General features: G+C 39.3%; 1 protein-coding gene across 2 annotated transcripts in view; it reads right to left on the bottom strand.

Annotated features, from left to right (window-relative positions):
- SYNJ2 (synaptojanin 2) overlaps positions 1-23,375 on the bottom strand; it is a 66,341-nt gene that overhangs the window by 41,370 nt on the left and 1,596 nt on the right. The window contains exons 2-4 of one of the 2 annotated variants that reach the window (XM_058834430.1): positions 15,171-15,257; positions 6,651-6,921; positions 4,036-4,261 (exon numbers count right to left, since the gene is read on the bottom strand). In XM_058834430.1, the coding sequence (XP_058690413.1) occupies positions 4,036-4,261; positions 6,651-6,921; positions 15,171-15,257 (584 nt within the window). Of the gene's footprint in view, positions 1-4,035; positions 4,262-6,650; positions 6,922-15,170; positions 15,258-23,375 lie in introns of those variants that run through there. The other variant, XM_058834431.1, reaches the window with a different exon arrangement.

Genomic DNA, 23,375 nt, shown 5'->3' with positions numbered 1-23,375 from the left:
TAGAAACAAATAATCATCTGGTCACAACTTCAAACAGCAAAATTCATTACAGACTCAAGGGGTACACAGAGACACAGCCCCTGATGAAATGGATACTCAGATGGCATATTTGAGGATTCCCAGCTCTGCCACACAAAGAGCATGGACAGCAGATGGCCTAAACCTCTAAACCTAATACTTCTCCATGAGTCCCTTTAGCTCAGGCCATGGAACCCAAGGATATATTTGCCAAAATAATCCTTTTTGCTTTGCCTGGAGCATACTAAAACTTGATCCAGAAAATAAATCAACCACATGATTTCATCCATCCCTCTCCTGGAGAGCTATCCAACACAGTCTAGGAGGTATTGTGAAATAGGGATAATTTTCCTTAATCCATGCCTGACATTTTTTTTCTGAAACTGGAAGAAAGGCAAGGTTAATTCAAATTCTTGGTATTTCCTTTTAATGCTTTCTCAAAGTTTCAATTTTCTTTACTGAACAATTCCATTAAGGGGGAAAAACTGGAACCATTTATTTGTCTTTGGTTATTTAGAATTGTTCCTTAGAATACACATAGTAAGATTTTAGTATAACTCTTTGGAGGATAACTGGGAGAAGAGCTGAAATGTAAACAGTGTAACAGGCACACAAACTAAATGAAGAAAGCATTTCTAGTTCCTCAAAGCTATCGGAAGAAAAGAATTACAATAATGCAACACAGTCTCAACTTCAAAGGATTACTAGGGGAGGAATAAAAGGTGGAGGAAAACATTTAAGCTACAACCGAGAAACAGAGACTGATTTAAAAGCTACTTGAGAATTAACTGCAATATTGCAAGCGCTCCAAGTAGAAAGGGCTACCATCCCATTACAAAATATTTGTCAGCAAATCTGAAAGCACACACTGAAGGTATTGACCTCTTTCCGCTTAATTTTGTTTTTCCTTAAGTCTTTCCTATAATATTTTCTTTCTTCTTTCTTCATAAAAACACAAGCCAAACTATCAAAAAGCTTAAAGGTATACTAGAAGTTGTTATTTATTTTTTTTAAGAAAAAGTGAAGCTATTTTACTTTTCCCCCCTTCTTCTCAAACACTGAGTCACAGCAGTTAAGTGAGCCCACAAAAAAATGACTCATTGCAGAGCTGAAATGCCACAAGGCTAACTCAGTGGGAGACAAAAGCATACCATCTATGCATAAAAGAGCTGCCTGCAGATAAGATTAATTGTTTCTCCCTCTTCTAAAAACAGAAAAATGTTAGAAGCAATTCCTACAAAGAGGGGAAAAGTCCTGGGTTTTCCAGAATCCTAGGGTGCTATTTATCCATGAGCACATAGCCAACATGCCATTATACTGTACAGGCTGCAGTAAATGGAAACAAAATCTTATTCAGCCAAGATATTACCTCACAGGAGATTAGTCAGGCGTTTACTATGAAAGTAGGAGAGAGTTTATTTTTGGACTCTTCCTTCCTAATGGCAAGGGGATGCCAGCTTGAACTGGATCTCAGGCATCCTAGTGGTTAGCCCAACTTTGCTTTCTTAGGACATGCAGCTTGATAAAACTAGTGTTTAGCACTATTAGTAACAGCAACCTTCTTTTCCTTCTTTTCTTTGGTTTTAGAAACCAAACAAGCCTTTAAAACTGCAAACTCTGTAATTTTGGACCCACTCAAGCCTTTCACCCTAAAACCATTTCACTCTTGCACTTTTGCTTACCCAGTTGAAAAAGAACCTCAAAAGGCTTCAGTTCTCCCACTCCAGCATCTGGCTGAATGGGAACAAAGCACAGCAATTCCCTCAAAGAGCCTGACCCAGACCCAGCTAAGGGAAGCATCAGCAATCAAGTACTGTTTTGCCATTCACCAGGAGCCAATCCATAGGTTTTCTGCTGGAACACAAAAACCACCTTATTTTTCATGCTAAACATTTGTAACATGATGTACTCCAGGAATATAACAAAATAAAATTAGTTACTTCTGATCCACCTAGTGAGCAGGATAGCAGAAGAATTACCCATAATAAGTCAACTGCTAAGTGCAGTGCCACAAATGTGAGACTCACTGAAAAAAAGCTGACAAACCTTTCTAACATTTCTTCCCCTGCTTTTCAGCAAGAGAACATTCTTCAAATCCTGAGTAACAGGATTAGTGCTTTCCACTAATATTCATAAGAAGATACTCAACTAAAATAGCAGAATGTACCAGGTATCACTTAAAATGGCATATCTCCCTTCTGTTCCCAGCTCCCACGGGAAAATTCCACTTTTCAATAAGCAAACATAGCTGTATCTCCCAATGCACTGACAGACTTTCTAGAAATGTGCAGATGTTGCAAGACTTGACTTGCAATTGCTTTGGAGCAGTGACATGCAAGAGAATTACTAGCAGAAAATTTGGAGGCTGATATTAGAGACCCAAACACTGCAGGGGAAGATGCAGCTTCACATTCAACAAGCAGAATTTGTGGGAGCCTGTACACTAAGTGGAAAGACGTCAGCCTAACTGAAAATGCAGGCAAACCAGAAAAAGGAGGGACATGAGCAAGAAGTCACCCACATCCCCAGAGAGAACTCTGACCACTGGGCAGAAAGTCACACATATAACATTGTGCATGTTTTGAGCACCTCTTGGGAATCAAACCTCACCAGCAGGCTGAGGAATACCAGTCTGCAACTCCTCCAGGCATCCTCTGGAGAATCAAAGCACTGTCAAATCTAAAGTAGCTCTTCATATGCCTTAAGGCAGAACCAGGTGAAAAGGTTAAAGCTGTATTACAAAGACAACAACTTAGAGGAAATATGGAAAGTACTCAAACATGGCTGGATTTTGGACAAACAGGTGCCTGAAGGCATGCCTGGCTCATGTAGTGGGATAACAGGAAGGAGCTCACTGGGTGAGAGCTGCTACATTCACACATTGCCGTGAGGAAATACCAGAGCTGTCAGCCCACAAAAGTGTGGGCACCTTTGAGAGTGGGTGCCTTCCTCAGCCATGAGCCACAGGCTTTCAATGACAGCTCAAGTATCTCTGATTGTTTCATGCTCCCCTTACAGGCATCACATAAACAATCTGCTTTCATTGTACATGCACCTACGTATGTAGACACACAGATACACAACCTATGCCACATATGCAACTCTGCATGTATGCCAGAAGATGTGAAAACTATCAACTTCTAGGTGTAAATCCCTGTTCTTTGTTAAAAACTACCAGCCATTTGTCTATTCTGTTTATACAGTGATCCATTTCTGTATGATGGTTCTGACTGCTAGTAATTACTACTTCAGTTCAAAAAGGAAGAGATGATAGTACTTGAGTAAGAAAGCACTTTCTTCAGCTGGCACAGAAGACTTCAGATTCTCCATGGTCCAGTGCTTTTTACTGACTTTCAAGGCAGCAAGCTAAAACCATGTGCAATAAAACCAAGTGACTCTTGTTTTGGTCAGCTGTGCCAATCAAGGGAGTCTGCTGAATGCATTTCACACATATAATTTGTCTCAGCATCAGCCGGAAATGAGGCTTTTACCACACATGTATAAAAACTGTCATACCACCTCACCCTGGAGAGAATCCAGCACAAACCAGTGGGGAATATAAAAGCAGTCTCCTCCAAAATTAGTTAAACTAGAATTTGCCTCACTCGGAGAAGATGTTATTTTTTTCAACATTTTCTTTACTAGAGAAAGATGATTTGACAGTGAACTTTCCTAGTCAAAGAAGAGGTTCCAGCACCTTTGCTAGACACCTTCCTGAATGGTTTAAAACCCCATATCTGCATTTCACTATAGTATCAAATGGCCAGACTTTCACACTCAGGAAAAAATAAAAAGTGTTAGTGAAAACTGTCTAAATGAAAAAGTCAAACAGAAAAAAAGACCAGATTGGAAAGAAATGCTTAATGGACAAGAACAAACAGATCTGTCATGCAATAATATTTTAAATATTCTTGAAAAAACCCACTTGCTGAGCTTCTTTAATTCTCATTGAAAACCCTGCCCCAATTAAACACAAATGGACTAAATTATGCAAAGCCATTGGATACATCCTCTTACCTGCTCTGTCTCAACGAAGTTAGACACATGTCCATCATCATTGACCCCTCGGACGTGGAAGCGGACACCAGCTCGCTCACAGCTGATGCGAGAGATGAGGCAGGCTTTTGCCTTCTTGTGGGAAGCATAAACAGTGCGAATGTCCACGACTCCACAGACCACTTTCAGCAGCCAGTCGGAGCAGTTCACCTGGTAGTGTTTGAAGGGCACATGCAATAGCTGGTTCCTGAAAGGTTCAACAACATGCAGGCACATTACTGAATAAAACAAACAGACAGGCATGCGTGCCACCTGACAGCTATCACTAATCAATTAATGTTTTATGACCCCTTTTCTGCTGTGCCTTATCTCTAAGCAAACCCAGGAAATATCAGGAAGAAACCCTTGAGAACTACTACAGTGAACTGAACATGGCAAATTTTAACCAAACAGCTACCACCAAGGTGCTGTCTTTATATCTTGAACCTGTCTTATAAATTCAGATGCAAATGTCACCTCTTTCAGCTCCAGAAATTTATATTTAGTAATCTTTTTCGTAAATTACAGTGTTGTCAAACTAATTACATTTTTTGGAAGAGTACTGCCTGGACCTTAGCATTCAGTACAGGATGAAGAACTGGTTCAAAATCCACCAGGATTTTCAGAAAAAAAAAAAAATTCAAGCAGAAACTGGATCTGTAAGACACTGGAGATATTGCAAAAAGTACTACTTAAAATGAAGAGGAATATCTGTTCTAACCTTCAAGATCAAGAACTCAACAAACTTGTCATGTCTCATTAACAATGATAATAGTCTCCTCTATTATGATATTTTTCTTTATTTACTGTTTCAAAATGTGCCTTTAGTCACACAGGAGGGCCAGAAAAATATCTTTTATGACTGTGCATTACTCAATAGAGGAGCTGTAACAAAGTGTGAAACCCCTGAAAAATTGTTCTTCTAGAATACAGCATTTACCTGAAAAAGGTGCAAGGCATTATCACATTTTTAATCTAAATATGTAATGGAAAAAGCAGCTCTAAAACAATTTTTGCTATCTGTTCCACCTCTTTCTCCCAGTTCTACTTGCAAAGGAAGTCCTCACTCAGGCAAATTCCAGTACAATTTTTTTTTTGTTCTTGCAGTTCATTGAACAGGCAGTTTGTGTTGCCTATAACTAAGGTCATCTTACACTTTTCATTGTATAGCTATTTATCTCATTGTTTACTTTCCTCAAGCATCTATTGTTTGGTCTGAAATTTCCCATATCACCTAATTACCTCAAGATAAATTTTATTTGGAACGTCTTTTTGCCCTTAATGTGATGTTGTCACCATTTTTCCCTGTTCTACAATCTATTGGAGAATGGAAACTCTTCAGAATTTACTTCTAGATAGACCAGAAGCAGCAAAGAAGGAAGGTTCAAATATACTTATCTTCCAAGAGGAAAGGTTTCAAAAGGCAGTAGTGGGAAAAAGAGTTAATTTTTTTTTCTTTATTATGGGATATTGGCATCTTAGCAGTCTCATCACTGGAGTACAACTAATTTCTGCCATGTGTCTGACTTGACAATGCTTGGTGAGCTTTTGGAGAGGGATGCATCATTAGCACAGTTGAAAGCAAATATTTATTATGTATCTTTCTTCAGTTTTAAACTCAAACCACTAAATCCTACATCATAGCTGAAAAGATTATTTAGCTTAACTGAACTGCTCTCTCATGTTAATTTACCACCCATTATGAACATTTTCTTATTTAATATTCACCTACTTTGGGCCACAAACTTCACTGCACATTCTAGCAGCACATCCACATTTAACCCTGCCAGTTATTTTCCACCTACATCAAACACTCATTTATTTCCAGAACAGCTATGCCTGCTGTGTGACTATCTTTTTGTTTAAAAGGAAGGGAGCAGGGGGGTGAAAGGGTATAGAAATGCAAGCATTATGCCAAAACTTGCAAAGCAAACAAGCTGAATTAGATCAACAAAGCATTGCGTTTTCTCCTTTCCCCTCAATCAATACTTACCACAATACAAGATATTTTTTTCTTTGTTTTATAAGCACAAGAAAGTAAAAAGCACAGAACAGTGTATCGCAGGCATTTTTTTTCGTGCAACTTAAGTTTTCACTGAGCTGTGAACATATTGATGTTTTCTTGATGTTTTCAACATAAAAACATAGAAACCAGGGGACATTACTGAAACAATAAACTACAGACTTTAAACACATGCTTTTAAAAAATAACAGATACTTCAGTGCAAATGATGGGATTTAGAAACAGTCTAAGCGCAGGTTTCTGTTAGATAACTTTAAAGAAAATCATTAAAAAGGACTACAGGGGAAACTATTTGTGACATATAGGGACATGTTTCCGTATTATGAGCAATATATATCTTGTATTTTCCCCTTTGAAGCATAAATGTTATTTTATAACTGCACTTCACTATCAGATTAATTTTAATTAAACACAGGTTACCATGAATTCATTAAAGCCACCTGCCCTGTAAAAGGTCAGTGAAAGGAAAGGAGATGCACTTGAAATGCACATGTTCACTTCCCTCTGAGAATGTCTAACCGATGAGATACAGGTGGGGACAACAGAAGACCAGGGTATAACATGCAGTACTAACCAGAAGAACGAGTTACCAGATTCATAGCTGTTATCACCCTGCTTCTGAGCCCTCACAGTCAGGTCAAAGTTTGAGCCTGCATTAGGCCAGGAGAAATAGAACATCCCAGAGTTCAGTATTTTCTTCAAGGCAGTAACACGCTCGTCTTCCTTGGTTTCTTCCTGGAGAGGACAGAAATCTGTTGCAGTAATTTTGTAAACTTCAGCGTCCAGAATTTTTCCCACCGACGTACAGCCTGTCACCAGGACCAGAAAATGCAGCCGAGTGTTACCTAGAAAGTGACAGACAGTTACAAAAGGGTTATTTCCAGGTGGACACAGCTTCTCATCAGTTCTGTCACATGCAACGCTGTCAGGGCTCCAGCAGAGGCCAGCGTCTTTGCTTCACAAGAGAGCAAACAGGCACAACAGACGTGCAGGCCACATTCTTTACATTTCTGAATTCCTCTTAACTGCAGATAAGTGTCTGGAATTGCACAATATTCCACAACACTTATCCATCAACATCCTTTGCTGCACTAGAGTGTGTTTTCCCCACTGACTTTATGAAGAGCAATGTGCTTACTATTGGGACACTGCTCAAAAAATCAATTTCACCACCCTAGAGAACTTACAGCATTCAGATTCTTTACTGGATTCAGCTGAAGCTGGGCATGTTCAAACATTCGTAAAATTTCAGAATTACCAATACTTGAGATTTTGCTTTTTATATCACTAACACATGTACATAATTCGACGACAGCCTCAGTTATCACTAAAACAATTACAGCTGCCTCAACTGTGAAATCATGAAGCAGCTGAACTTCAGGGCCCCAAAACTAAAAGATAAGTTTGGAGTCTTAGAACCTCACTGTAATTGGATCCCTCATACACAGAGCCATTTCAACCTCTGTTCATTCTCTCTGAAATGATAATTAAGAAGCAGTAGAATAATTTTTCTGGAAATGCTGGTATTGCTACAAACTGCTTGATTCACTTAAATTGGCCTGTAATGGAGACAATGTCATCCTAGCCACTCCAGTTAGTAAGAAAAGGTAGAAATGAGCCAAGATTTTTTAATTTAGCACAGCAGAACCAACAGCTGACCTGCCAAGAGCAAGCTAATTAGCTAAGGGCACAGTGACAATCTGGGACAGTATGACTTCAAGACAGCAAAAGGGAACACTTCTCAGCATCACTTTTCACCCCTCCAGGGTGACCCACTGTCTGGAAATGCACACCAGCTCTCACACAACAACTATTCTTTTTCTGAAACACCAGTAGGGGAGTCCTTGTTTTCAGATAACAGGCTGACTACAGAAACTAGAGTTAGGGGTGGTTTTCAGCAGGGCCAGAATATTTGCATAGGCACGTGGGACTGGAATGGCAGGACAAGGTGGGAGATTAGATCTTATTCATTCTGTTCTGCTGACTCCAGTTTTGTACAAAGGCCAGTGTAGGTGGTATTTACTAAAAAGCTCTGTTCATCACATTTCTTTCTGTAACAATGCTGTGCAATGTTCTGCCTCTTGAGTGCTTTCAAGAAATATGTCTTCTGTGCTTGTGATATCACAGCCAAGGGCTAGAAATACTGAGTTTATTCCTCCTTTGCACATGACTTTGCATAATTATAAAGAGATATATTATACAGAGACACATCAGTTATCACCATGAGAGTTCATAACTGACCAAATACTGCCTTGCAGCCTCCAGAAAGGGTTAGCAGGAGTTAGTTGTCTCTCAGGATAGCTTCTGTGACTGAGCTGAAACCATGCAAAACTGACCAACTCAAAGTAAACTTCACTCACGAGACTCTGGAAGCAATATATAGGAGCACTTATTAGTATGCCTTAATATCAGTCAGGCTTTGCTAGTCTCAGAAAAATAGCAGTGAAGGACTTGGAGAGCCGCCTGGGTGTGATGCTGAGACAAAGACTACAAGTATTTTCATTGTCTTCGGTGACCTTAAGCCTTCCTCGACAGTTCAGAAGAGATCAAACGAGAAAGTCAACATTAAAATAGCCAAAGAGAACAAAAACTTAGTAATACAGGGCTTGTTACCTGTGGTTCTGTCCTTCGAGGAGCTTGCAACCAGTGGAAAATCACTGGATCTATACAGAATAATCCTCTAGTTTAAGAAGGTGTTGAGTAGGAATATTTGCCTTACCTAGAAACTTGCTCTTGCTTACCAGAGACTATGAACTGCTTTTACTACCTCCTCCACTCAACCACTCACCCCCACACGGGATACTCATCTACACATTCAAAAGTCCAGCATCTCTACTCCCTTAAAACACTAGCTAATAAGCTCCAAAAAAGTAATCACACCTAAGAAGGTATTGCATTATCCCTGAAGTATAACAAGATTGGTTTTCTAAAGCTGTGATACTCTTCTGCCACTGGGCAGTAACTCTGCATGAAAAAGTTAGGGTTGTTCAGCCTGGAGAAAACCTTATTACAGCCTTTCAATATTTAAAGGGGGCCTGTAACTAAAGATGGGGAGAGATTTTTCACAAGGGCTTGTAATGATAAGACATGGGGCAACAGTTTTCCACTGAGAGCAAATTTAGATTGAATACAAGGAAGACATCTTTTACAATGAGAGTAGTGAAACGGTGGAACAGGTTTTCCAGGGAAGTTGTGGGTGCCTCAACCCTGGGAAGCATTCCAGGCCAGGTTGGAAGGGACTTTGAGCAACCTGGTCTAGAGGTAGGTGTCCCTGCCCATGACAGGGGCGGTGGAAGTAGATGGTCTATAAAGGTCCCCTCTGACTCGAGCCATTCTACAGTTCTATATACAGAGAATAAGTCTCTCTACAGTACTACAAATTATATAGCAGCCACCATGCACTTTTCATACCTTTTAACAGAGACAGACTGGCAAAGGAGCTCACACTTACAGCCCAGAAAACTGGAGAAAAAGGATGAAAAGAGAGATTTAAGGTATAATAAAGCTAACCTGCTTTGCCACTTGGTCCTCCCAGGCTGCTCCGTGAGTTCAAACCTCTCCTATTTGCTTAAAAATTTGCTTAAATCACTCAGGATATGCTGCAAAACAGCCAGTGCAGAAACCCTAAAACACCACAGCCCCAGCTTCTTAACACAAATCTGTCTGACTCTGTACCTTGGAAAAAAGTCCCAAGCCTCATTCGCTGATAGCACTTTCATTCCAGGTGGTATTTGAACAGTGTTCCTGAGAACCAGCACTGGACTATCACTGCACTGTCTGCAGGAGGAAGAATCTTGCTTGATGTGCATGCCCTCCTGGCACAGGGAACAAGCTAATCACAATATCCATTAACAGTGCTCTGTGCCTGTGTCCTGCCTGTTTTTATTCACAGCACAGATGTAGCCATGGTGTTCTGAGCAGAGGTAATGCTCCTGTCAAGCTTTCACCCTTTTAGAGCCTCACACAGTAGAATTAATGCTGCCAAAACACTGCCTCACTATTCATCTTTTAGTCATGTCTCCACTAAGGTGTAAGAAATTACTCATCATTAAGCTATACAGCTACACACAGAGAAGGCTTTCCCTGTCTTCCCTTCTTTACCAGCAACATCTAGACGGGCCTATGGTTTTAAATTATGACATGAAAATCCTTCAGATTGCAGTTGTCTCTTCAGGTCAATTCCACTTGATACCAACCACCAACCACATCAGCTGTAGACTATTCACCATAATCCCAACTTGGAAAATATTTTTTTTTCCCTTTAACTTACACAAATATGCACAAATTACACAAATATTTAATGTGTAATAATCATATTAGTCTTTCTAAACTGTACATATAGATGAAAGTGATTTAGGAATGTAAGTACTGTAATTAAATTTAAATGAAAATAGAAATATACTTCCTGTCCTTGGGATGCAATCTGGAATGTTTTAAAGAAATCTCTGAAATCATTTTAGAGCAAGAAGTGAAGTGTTCCTTACTGGTCATGCTTTCTACAGCAACATATCTATGAAAAAGCAAGACCCACATATAGTACAAAAGAAAAACATTACTTCAAATGCTTATGGATCAAACTTTGATCTCAGATAAATGGGTACAAATGTTCATGCATTGTCACCAAGATCATTATTTTGCTCCATTACAGCTATCAATCACTACAACAATTTGTAAAAAAACACTTTTGAAGAAATATAAGAAATGTTTTGTTTATGGTGATATGTGCTGAATGCCCTTTCATTGGGTTGCACAAGAGAGGTAGAGGATGAAGAAAATTTAGCGCAGAAACAAGACAATAATAATTTCCATCCATTTTTTTAAATGCTCTTGTGAAACCAACTGCCTTTATCCAAGTTGAACAGGAAATGCAGTTCTGGTATGTCACACTGTACAATAATAAACTGAAGTTTCTGTATTTAACATGTCTACATGACTCAAGGCAATTGTTTCCCCTGCAGCTTAGGGGATGATTTCAATGTTGCCTATTTTGAGCTACAGTGAAAAGGAATCAATATCCAATTCTTATTTTGCCCTTCTTAACTGTAACTATTTCACTCAAGACTGCTTTTTCTTTCCAAAATGGATTTTCCTGCTCTCTCTCCATCCCATCACAGTCATGCCATTGCCTTACGTTCCCTCAGACTTTTCCATCTCCACTCCATTTAATAGTCCACTAAAAACCAATTCTGCCTCTCATCTGTCTTCAAAAACAGCAACAGAACACAGCAGAGCAGCACATTCTAACCACCTAGCTGAAAATTCCTGAGGATATCTACAGCAGAATTATGAAAAGAGCCAAGACTTTCCAAACTACCATTTTAGTCTCAAAGATACTCCTCTTTCTCATTCTTCTAAATACAATTACATATTTAGGAAATGTGAAAAAAGAACAGAAGACAGGTACTTAGTTGTCCTTTTTGCCTTTGAAATTTCTTCCTTTCAACTACACACAGTGTATGTGACACAAGAGTGAGAGTATATACACAATCAAATGAATTCAGAATGCCTCCCCAAATACAGCAGCTGTATTAAACCAAACAACCTATGTGGTGATGGTGTTAAAATATCCCCTTATGTATGCATCTCTTCCTGACATCACAGTATCTGAGAAAAACACTGTAAAGCCAGCTCTTTTAACACTTTCCTTAAGATGTATTTGTCACTGCTAGATCTTCTTTGGCAGCAAAATCTTGGCTGAGGTACAGCTCAGAGACACTGTACAATTCATTCTGCTGCCATCCATCTCACAAAAGAAAGCAAAAGAACTTAGTGAGTCATGTTAACAGACATAAGTACATAGAAGTGAATGTTATTACTGGTGGGAAACATTAACTTTGTGAGTCAGTTTCACATATTTCATCTACTTTCTTGTGAAAAGCACGATCTACTTTGGCAGGCATACAATGTGATTTATTTGGATTTCTAAGTAGCGATGTTTACAGATTAATTGAAATGTTCAGAGACATCTTTCATGTCTTGGCAAGAAGTTTCCCCTTCTGCTCTACAAATATACTCTTAATATCCCTGTGGAATGTATTTTCACCAATACTCTCAGTTAATTTAATACTTATGGTCTGCATGTTTCCAGTAGTAAGAAAAAATGCCGATACTCCTGAACAAAGTCTGTGCAACCACTGAAGCTCAGTGAAGGGCTAGCCAATTCTGCCTTTGATTGCAGATGCTAAAATACATTACACAAAAAAGGAAAAAGTTACATTGCATTCCTGTGGTCATTTGACTCCCCCTAGCTGGATGCCAGGTGCCCACCAAAGTTGCTCTGTCACTCCCCTCCTCAGCTGGGCAGAGGAGAAAAATAAAATGAAAGGCTTATGGATCGAGATAAGGGATGGGACAGATCATTTAGCAGCTATGGGCAAAACAGACTTGGGGAAGTTAGTTTTATGTGTCACTAATCAAAACAGAGTAGGACAATGAGCAAAACACCTTCCTTCACCTCTCCCTTTTTCCCAGGCTTAACTTTACTCCAAAATTTCTGTTCCCCAGTGGTGCAGGGGGATGGGAAATGAGCACTGTGATCAGTTCATCATTCATTGTCTCTGCTGCTCCTTTCTCCTCATGGGGAGCACTCCTCACACTCTTTCCCTGCTCCAGCATAGAGACCCTCCCATGGAAGACAATCCTCCTTGAACTTCTCCAGCATTACTCCATTCCACAGACTGCAGTTCTTCACAAACTGCTCCAGCATGGGTCCCTCACACAGGGTGCAGGCCTTCTGGAACAAACTGCTCCAAGGTGGGTCCCCCCCAGTGTCACAAATCCAGCCAGCAAACCTGCTCCAGCATGGGCTCCTCTCTCCATGGGTCCACAGGTCCTGACAGAAGCCTGCTCCACTGTGTGTCTCCCAGATGGTCACAGCCACCTTCAGGCATCCACCTGCTCCAGCGTGGACATCCAAGGGCTGCAGGTGGATCTCTGCTCCACCATGGACATCCACGGGCTGCAGGTGGATCTCTGCTCCACCATGGACATCCAAGGGCTGCAGGTGGATCTCTGCTCCACCATGGACATCCAAGGGCTGCAGGTGGATCTCTGCTCCACCATGGACATCCAAGGGCTGCAGGTGGATCACTGTGCCCCCATGGACCTCCATGGGCTGCAGAGGCACAGCTGCTTCCCCATGGGCTGCAGGGGAATCTGAGCTCAGACACCTGGAGCACCTCCTGCCCCTCCTTCCTCACTGGCCTTGGTGTCTGCAGAGCTGTTTCTCTCACGTATTCTAATTGTGCCCTTCTCCTGCTTCACCTGGGCAGTTTCCCCCCCATCTTAAGTCTGTTATCCCAGAGGCACCACCACTGTTGCACAGTCTTGGCCAGCAGCACATCTGTCTTAGAGCCAGCTGGCATTGGCTCCATTGGACACGGGAAGCTTCCAGCAGCTTTTCAGAGAAGCCACACCTGTAGTCCCTCCTGCTACCAAAACCTTGCTACACAAACCCAGTACGATTCTTTGTAGTCTTAATCTTTTACGTAAGCAACAGCTAAAGGGAAGGAACTCACAGTAAGATGGAAGGTCTAAACCAGATGGTGACAAAAACCTGGGCTATGTCTTGAATAGCAAGATAGCAGACATGCATCTTGGATTTTTAAAACATGTTCAGAAGCAGATAATGTTAGCTTACCTTCACTTACCATTACAGCATGACCCTCTGACATTTCACTGAATTTTAACAACCCCTTCCAAAGCAAGTCCTGTACCAGAACTTGTAATCTAATGCTAGAACAAGGCAGAGGTACAGTGACAAAGCTCAGAAAGGAAAAACCTCACACTTTCAGAGCACTGAAGTTAAGCATATGTTGTTCAAGAAGAAATAAGGACATGAGAAAAAGTAAGGCTGAGAATATTTCACACCCCACTTGAAATTGTTCACCTTTTAACATGAAGATGAAAATTGGATACATTTGGTTCCCACCACATACAAAAACTACCCTTATCTGTAGCTTGAAGAGATTGAATTCAACAGCTAAATTCCTTTATTACTGCAACAGGATTCATTAGACTTCTATGAAGAAAAACAGACCGAAGTGCCAAGAAAAGCTAATCACGAGTCCTCCATTTTAAATTACATTAGCAAATTTATATAAATCTCCAGAGAAACGTCTAATTAACTCCAAAGAAACAAAACAAACAAAAAGCCCACATTCACTTAAAAAGACTAGATGGACCTAAAGTTTTAAATTATGACAAAAAAATCCTTCAGATTGCAGTTGCCTCTTCAGGTAAATTTCAAGTCATATTTTCCAGGCTGCAAAATGGTAAGCACGGTATAAAAGGACACAATCATATCTTCTGGCCTAAATACACCAGTTCTCACACCACCACCGCCTTTGGTAGACTCCTTGACCAAGCATCAAGTTATTTGGAAAAGTCATTTCTCCAAGTGTAAATTAGGGCTCATTGTAACAACTTGGGAACAACGCGTACAGTGTTTTTTTATTTATGCATCTAAATCATCAGTGATTTTTAAGTATTGTGTAAGGTCCTATTATCTTCAAATCAATCACTGCAGTTCTCAAAACATGTTATTTCCATTAACATTCCTGCAGGCAGTGTAATAACAAGTCCTTTGCTAAATCAAATTCCCAAACCGTACAAAAGTTTACATCAATGACAATAAACATTCCTTACTATACTAATTGAAGCCAGAGGCCTTCTTCTGCAAATCCTTATCCACATGAATGATTGAAGGCAATTAGGCATTATAGCAAGAACTGGCAATCTGTAGTACTGTACTCTCAGATGATAATCAAGATAATCAGTGTCTAAACATGATCCTTAAAGAAGAGAATAATTAAGAAATCATAGCTTGCCTTGGACAAATGTGGTAGGGAAGGGAGAATGGCAATTATCTTCAGGCAGCTAAGAATGTTAGACAAAACAAGTTAAGAAAAAAATCCATCCATCATTCAGTGATACGGTTTTGGCCCGAAACAGAAAAAGAAACAGATCTTTTCCAGACTACATGATAAAGTGCAACTAGCTTTCACAGTTTAAGGAATTAGACAACTTTAGCCACTTATTGTCATTTAGCATTGTCTGGGCATTTTATAATCTCAGTCTGCAGATGGTGACTTACCACATTTAAGCTGAAGCTCTCCTAAACAGCCGTAAGCATCCATGAGCTTTTCATACTGTCCTTTAATTGCATCCTTTTCTTCTGGAGCTAAGGAACAAAGAGAAAGGCAGGAAACTTAGTTATCCAGTCTTCATAAAATTTTCAGATTGCTATTAGTTCTGTTGCATAGGAACCAATGCTACCTAGGTTGATTTTTCTCAGTCAACAAGACTACAGTACAAAGGTAGGGTTAAAATGCTGTAAAACCATAGAGATTAAAACATGATGGGACAGAAATGCCCATCACCACATACCACCCTAGAAGAAAAAAGAGCACTCACTTTATTTTCAAATCAACCTGATCATTAGTAACAATTTTATTCTATGGTACAGCTGCCACATCAGATCCAGAATAAATAAAGAAATACATGAGCACATGTAAAATTTACACTGTTCTAAAATAAGAACAAAAATAAGACTCAGTCTTGCCATAAGGTAAAATATAATATCTTTTCTTGGTGTACAAAAAGAGAGTTTATACTTCCAGACTCTCAGTCTAATTTCAGACAGAACTGGAATTTTTTTATGTAGGATAACATGATTTGATGTAGATACACCACCAGATGTTGATTTTAAGAGGAATTAAACATATTTCACTGAAGTAAGGATTAGTTAATTAAGTAAACAAAGGGTCAGATGCTCATATTTGTGCATTTCTGCAACAAGCAACTTCAATGGGCACATATTGAACATTTCAATATTAAGCCAGACCACAGGTCAAACTTGTCACTATTTTAACATAAAACCAGCATACTTCCTGAATTAGTAAGTCTGCATTTTGTATCTATTTCCCAATGAGGAGCAAGGTTAATCTCCCAAATGAGGAAAATAGACTGTAACCCTCAAATGTCCTTTTACTTCTTGATCTACAGATAAACAGCAACACAGTACTTTCAGAAATTTGCTATTAATATGCAATCTTATGCTCCTAATTAACTTCAGCAGTTAAAAAACCCCTGAAACCTCTGGGCATAAAAAGGACAAACTGAACTGCTTGCAATGGATGATAGAACAGAAAAGAGACTTCTCTTTATAAATCTCAAGAGGCAAGGAGCTTAGTGAGACACAGAAAACAAATAAATATCCCATATATTGCTGATGCTTTGAAGTGAAATGAAGGACAATTTCGCTTGCAAAATTCCTTAACAGAGGCAACACTCAAGAGTAATTAAAACATGTTTATCTCAATTTTTGCACTTGTGACAAGTAAAGAAAACTTGTCTAATTTTTCCTGAATTTTGTTTTTAGTACCACAGTTTTACAACTTACATACTCTACTTTCTTAGAACACTAAGTAAATTAGTTTCCAGAGAAACTACCAAAATGTTGATACCACACACACCAATGAAGCAAAGCATAAGCAACAGACAGAGGATAAACATAGTGGGGTAATATAAATCTCAGGACAATAATAATATTTAAATACTCAGTAATGGCACATTTTAAGGGCTGAGATTCTGCAAGCTCAGTTCTCAGGCATTTAAAAAACAATTTCAAAAAAACAGTTTAGACTGACTATAACAATGTTTCAGTCTTTGAAAAAATACCTCCCTGTCAAGGCTTTCTTACGTATTAGAATAAAAACAGGTTGAAAAAGGTGATGTTTCACTTTCCATGGCATCTTTACTAAATAGAAAAGAGCAGCAACAATATACTGACATTTTTTTCTTAAATCTGTTCCCTCCTTTAAAAGCTGTCTACATTAAAATAATTGTGCCACTTTAAAATAAAAAGGGAAAGCCAAAACCAAAATTCTTGCTCCAAATATTCCAGCTTTAGGAAGAAATCTAAAACAAGAGAGACACCAAGAGATTCAGATCTGAGATGGATGTGGGAGCTCGTAAAGCCAGGCCAGGCACAACCTGAAAACATTTCAAAAGTCACTTCAAAAGCATGGCAATACTCTTTAAAATAGAATTACAAGTTGGAAAGTTGGCTGTTTAAAGTGTCTGGTAAGAGCACAGTCCAAAAGAATGGAATTTATTTCAGTGTGGGATTAGGCAACACACAGCTCATTCCATTATTGCCGAGAAGTACCTGCCACTGGCATGTGTGGAACCCACTGGAGTTTCCCAGGTCAAGCCAGTGGCACTACACACATGCCGGCTCCTAGCACAGGACTTCAAACACGCAGCCAAACAGCTGTGTTTTGCCAGACCTGGTACAGAAACGCCATCGTTCTGGGCAGGCCACTTGTGCCTGCACAGCAGCATCAGTCAGGACAGCAGCACCAGCAGAGCCGCTTGGAAGGAAGGAGCAGGAAAGGAATATGCCAAACAGACACAGCTATGTCTGTGGGTCATGCAAACAGAGAGGCCAGAATGTTTTAGTGCCTATGGACCACATTTGGGGGAGTGGTGTGTATAAATTCCCTCTGTTAAAGATACCGATGGAATTTGAAGTCTCCTGTCCTGTTACAGTCCTTGGTGTTGCACAAAGGACATTTCTGCAGAGGGCCTGAGCCAGGTTCATATCCTGTTATTAAAAATAAGTATTTATAAATCTCAAAATCTTATTGAAATCTCAAATAACTGTCATCAAAACCTAAAATATCTCCTAGAGCATTCAAGGAGTGCTAGGACACGAGTCAGAATCAGAAAGAGTGCGGCTACACAGAGAACAAAACTTATGTGCTACTTTGTTGGACGAAGAGAGTTAAAGGGAAAAAATTTCTGTGAAACACTTTAACCCTTGCAAAACAGGAGGCATACAATAATTCAATGAAACCAAGCTGCAATAAAATCAATTAAAAGTGACCTTTTCCATGCATAAAATATTTCAGAGCCAAAAAACCTCACACCATGAAAAGACATACAACTACATTATACCATACTGCTTAACCAAGTGTGATTTCCTGCTTGTAAAAGCTGCCATTTCAATTTACCAGCTAGCAGGAACTGGCCAAACATATGCAGTTTCCTTCATTCAACCCTCTTTGGGGCTGAACCCCCAGACTTCAGCAAGAATCAGCACAACTGTCAAGCATATGGACCCCAGAAAGGTCAGTGACTGGAGCAAGAGGGTAGAAAAAGGTACCATAATTCCAAGGACAGACACAGTAGCACCTTCAACTTAAAGATAAAAACTAAGGAGAAGTTCTTGAAAAATAAAAAGTCTGAGACTGGGTTATGGATTCTTTTTCTCCCTTGTGATTTTTCAGTCTGATTCTGGAAATGGTCACCTGCTTGGCTGTAGGTATTGCTATACTTAAATACTTAAATTCTTAAATTCTTAAATACTTTAAGAAACACAGGTTTGGTGTCATGGGATGACTTTATTTGTGTCATTTAGCATTTGGGGGAAAGAGGTGTGAACTTTCCCCAGAAACAGGGGAAAACTATAATCAAACAGAAATTTCATACCTAAACTCCCATATATACATTACCATAAGCATCTTACCTAGAAATAAGTCCAATGTCTGGTATTATATAAGTTTAGACAATTACCTCCTAACTGTGTTTTCAGTCATCTGCAGACACATTTAAAGTACTTTGTTGTATTTTCAATATCTTTCACTGCTAAAATCTTCCTGTTGACATCCAATCCAAGCTACACAGGCATTATGAAAGTCAGACTGTATTCAGAAACACCATATAGGCCAAGCAGTAAGAGTTGGGAAGAAGTCTGTGGTCAGAGTTACAGTTGAGAGAATCCAAATATTTAAAACACTAAGCAATGTATTTACCAATTTTCTGGTAAAGTAAGAAAGATGCATTTCTGGTTGAAAACACAACAAACAAACCAGAAAATTGGCATTTTGGAAAGATCAGTTCCCTGGTTTTCTATATTAGATTGTTCTAAATCTGCTTCTAGTGAGAGATTATGTTTGCATACTTGCATGTGCATGTATGAAGATATTAATTCACAATCGAAGAATAATGAATTAATGAAACCACCAGGTTTCTACTAGTCAGCTCCATGCTGCTGCAGGCAGTCAAGGAAATAAAAGGGAAGTTCTTAAGTGGTTTCTCTGAAGCTTGGCCATTATCATTATGTGTTTTCTGCCATATATGACTCATATTTACATAGAAACTTGCAGCAGTCACTACAGACATAACCACTACAAAGAATTCATCCCTCACAATCACTACTTGTCTCCTACCATAGAAAACAAGTCTTGGAATCAACACTCTACATTTACACTACTACATTTTCCCTCTTCTCTGTACCCAGTTTGCATTTTGACAGTAGTGAAAGAATTGCAACACACTTTTTCCTGTAATCTAAAGCCATGAAATTCAGCCTGAGAAACCATAGCTTACAAGTGCCCACTGAAAGCATAACCAAGGAAGACAGGATTTCTTCTCTGTAGGCTGCTTACACAAATGGAAAATTTGAACACCACTAGACTTCCTAAGAAGAAAACTTCATAGAAGTTTGTGCTAGCTATGTGAATATCCTGGCATAAGAGTAGAAATGAGCCATGGTGGAGAGCTCACTGTCTTGGATAGAATATAGTGCTCAGAAATACATTCACAGTGTGCTGTGCACAGGTATTGGTGTCTGATTTCCATACTCCACTCAGCAGCATAGTTGTTCACACCAATACAAAACCAAAGCTAATTGTAAACAGTGACTGTACATAGAGCACAGGAACTGCTTTCAGTACAAAAGATGCACTGGTAAATAACTGCTGCTTCCTGCTTTTGCAAGACTTTACCCTGATTTCACTCAGCTGCATCAGAGAACCACACACACACCTGCAACTGAAGCAGAAGAGGAGGCACAGAGCTCCTCCACAGAGTGTATACACACCTTAACGCTATATAAAGTTTGTCTCTAGTAAAGGTTAACTGCCCAGATCTGTGGGTAAAAGTCAAGAAAAACCTCAGACATATTTGCAAAGCCACACAGTGTATCAGCTTTGAACTTCTGTACTTTCCAGACACCATGGTCATCTAGGATTTAACACAACAGGTGATATAACATCCTTTATAAAAGCAGCTGCAGAATCAAAGAGCTTGCAAAAAAACCCAAACAAACAAACAAAAAAAACCCCAAACCACAAAAAACCTCTGCACTCTTGGGCTCTGCCCTTGAGAAAACATATCATTATGCTGAAATTCAATAGCAGAGCGCTCCTGTTGACAGCTTTTCACTGAAACTAGCTGCCATAATAAAGTTAAATGACCATACTTTCAGCACTATAGCCTTAGTTTAGTTTAGCAACTGCCTTGACAGCAGTCCAGAACTACTTTGTGCAGTTCACTTCATCTGTAAACCACTCAAACTGTAATGTGTTTAAAGCAGGAACAGCATCTGTATCTATACTCCTTGTTGTATTAAGCAAAAACTTCTAAATCAATGACAATTTTTCTTCAGACTTCATGACTCTAGGTTTCTTCCATAAAATATACTGATGTTCTAGTTCAGAGAATTCCTGGAAGAATTGTTTCAGGCTGTCACCCATCCTTCTGGAGATGACTGAAGCTTTAGGATTGCCAGTGGCCAAAAAAAAAAAAAAAAAAGCCTCCAGCAAAATGTGTCATTCAATTCAAAATAGTGAATTTTACCCTCCACCCTACAGTGACATCATGAGAGGAGGAAGACAAACTCTCCCATCATCAAAAATACTATTTAACTTTCAGTAGAACAGAAAACTGTTCTATTGATATCACAACACAATACAGATTAAGGTGCTTAGGGATATGCACCTAGGTTTCCTGCAGTGATTCTTGATTTCTTGATTTTCCCAAAAGTTTTTTAGTTTAGGTTGCCATTACAGGACAAGTGCTCTCATTTTATAAAGTGCTGACATTCAGGCAATTAGAGATCTTTACAATATTTCTCCACTACTGATATCAAAGATGTAAATATTTTTCAGGTATTAAATCTCTGCATGCAGTAAGGAAATGGTGAAACATAATCAATTTGCAGCTAAAATTGTCATCATTATCTTTATAACATACCAAGAGAGGAAAAAGTATAAAGTCATCTATTCACAAGACAGCATCAAATTGTTAGCTTACATGTTTGAAAGTATTTATTTTAATGAGTTTGTCAGAGGTTTATAGCCTGTATTGACATGTGTCTGTACAAGTGTGGTTTTTCAGATTTCTCTTTTTGTAACAGCACTTCTTCTAGCACAGTTCCTCACTCCCTTCTGCCACTTGAACTAGGTTAAATTCAGCACTTAAGTTTCTTCTAGTACAAAATTATCACAGAAGCAATTAAACTTTCTGCAAGTGCAGACGTCATGCCTGTTCAAGGGCAGAGATACTTGGTAATTATGGAATAATGAACAATGACTAAAATTTGTTCTCAGGCCTTTACTGTCCATCTATGATTATTCCTCTCTACAGTTCTCTTTACATGAGGGTGCAATTGCAAAACTACATAAACTGTTGTACAACTTAAGTGCTCCAGGTATACCAATCTGCTTTTATTTAGTGTAGAGGTTTGTATAAGGCACAGTTGTGTAACTCCTCCTCACCACAGGTATGCAATTTTTAAAGAACTTTATTTTAGAAACAGAAAACTAGACAGAGAGGCCAAAACTAACACAATCCTAGGACTAGTATGTCTGAAACCACACATATACAAAGTTTATATTAACCTCCCACTGTCATGTTCTATGGTTAGTAACAACCTAAAGGCAAGTCAAACAAAACAGAATGAATATTGTTTGTTACCACCCTGCTGTGAGGAAGCTTCCTCTTCACAATTCTTCTAAATTCACCAGCACAATACCTACTACTGGTTTTCCCTTCTTTTCTGGTCCTCGGCTGCATAAACAACACAAGTTATCTAAACGGGTTCCACTGGACAAACTAGCTTTTCCTACAATACAGGAACTGACCCAGGAAGGAATAGAGGACTCAAATGAAATAAAATGACAAAATTATTACTATGCAGTGGGCTGAATGCCAGCAAAGACATGATTACAGTTATCTCAAGACATGACAGTGGACTTCCAAAGGGCATGGCAAACAGGCTTGTTACCCTATACAAATAATTACTTCAGAATTCTTCTAATTCTATTTAAGAGAGACTGTATAAATTCTATAAGCATAGAATCACAAAATCATCGAATCATTAAGATTAGAAAATATGTCTAAGATCACTGAGCCCAACCATTAAACTGTACCACTGTGTTCATCATTTAAACCATGTTTCCCAACTTCCACATCTGCACCATTTTGGATCACTTCCAGGTATAGTAGTTTTACTAAGTAGTAGTCACTTCCCTGAGCAGCCTGTTTCCATATGCCTGACCATCCTTCACATGAAGAAATTTGTCCTAATATCCAATCTAAATCTCCCCTGGTGCAAGTTGAGGCTATTTCCTCTTATCCTGTCACTTGTTACCTGGGAGAAGACGTCAACCCTCACCTGGCTACACCCTCCTTTCAGGCAGTTGTAGAGAGAGTGATAGATAAGATCTTCCCTGAATCTCCTTTTCTCCAGGCTCAACAACCCCAGCTCCCTCACCTGCTCCTCATAGGACTTGTGCTCCAGACACTTCACTGGCTCCATTGCCCTTCTCTGGACTTACTTCTATTTTGACATAGACCAGGATGCCACTGGTCCCTTTGTTCACCTGGGCACACTGCAGGATCATGCTCAGATGGATACTGAGAAGCACCACCGGGTCCTTTTTAGCTGGGCAACTTTCCAGCCACTAAATATTTTCAGGTATAGCAATTCAAATGGGGGATGGCAACACTGGGGGACAGAAGACTACTCCATGTTGATGATTCCTTTAATTAGTGAGATTTCAAATATTTCCAGCCACTGGTCATACAGGTTGGCTAGGTGATTACTGGACTCTCCATTTTATTCCTGCACATTGGCTTTAGGAATTTGAGCTGCTTTAGATTTTTATCAGAATAACAAAATACAGACCAAACCCCACTATCTAAATGATATCTAAATGGAGTTTTAACGTCAAGAGGTTTTAGAATCAGGGAAAGTGAGGAAAGTGCTGCTCAGCCCTAAACAACCGAAGAATTTAGAAAGAATGGAACCCCCAAAATATTGCACAATATAAAATGCCAATAAAATATAATAAACAAAAATCCCCACAGTGTGGCAATAACATCTTTTCCATGACTGGTCAAAATTTTCCCACTATCTGAACTATTCTTGTGAAAATCAGCTGTCCCTTGATGACCTTTCTGGCTTTCTAAAGTCCCCAACACCTGAAAATCAAGCATTTTAGTCTGC

The sequence above is a fragment of the Poecile atricapillus genome, chromosome 3 (genome assembly GCF_030490865.1).
Source record: "Poecile atricapillus isolate bPoeAtr1 chromosome 3, bPoeAtr1.hap1, whole genome shotgun sequence".
Taxonomy (NCBI): Eukaryota; Metazoa; Chordata; class Aves; order Passeriformes; family Paridae; genus Poecile; species Poecile atricapillus.
This window is presented reverse-complemented; position numbering and strand designations above follow the sequence as displayed.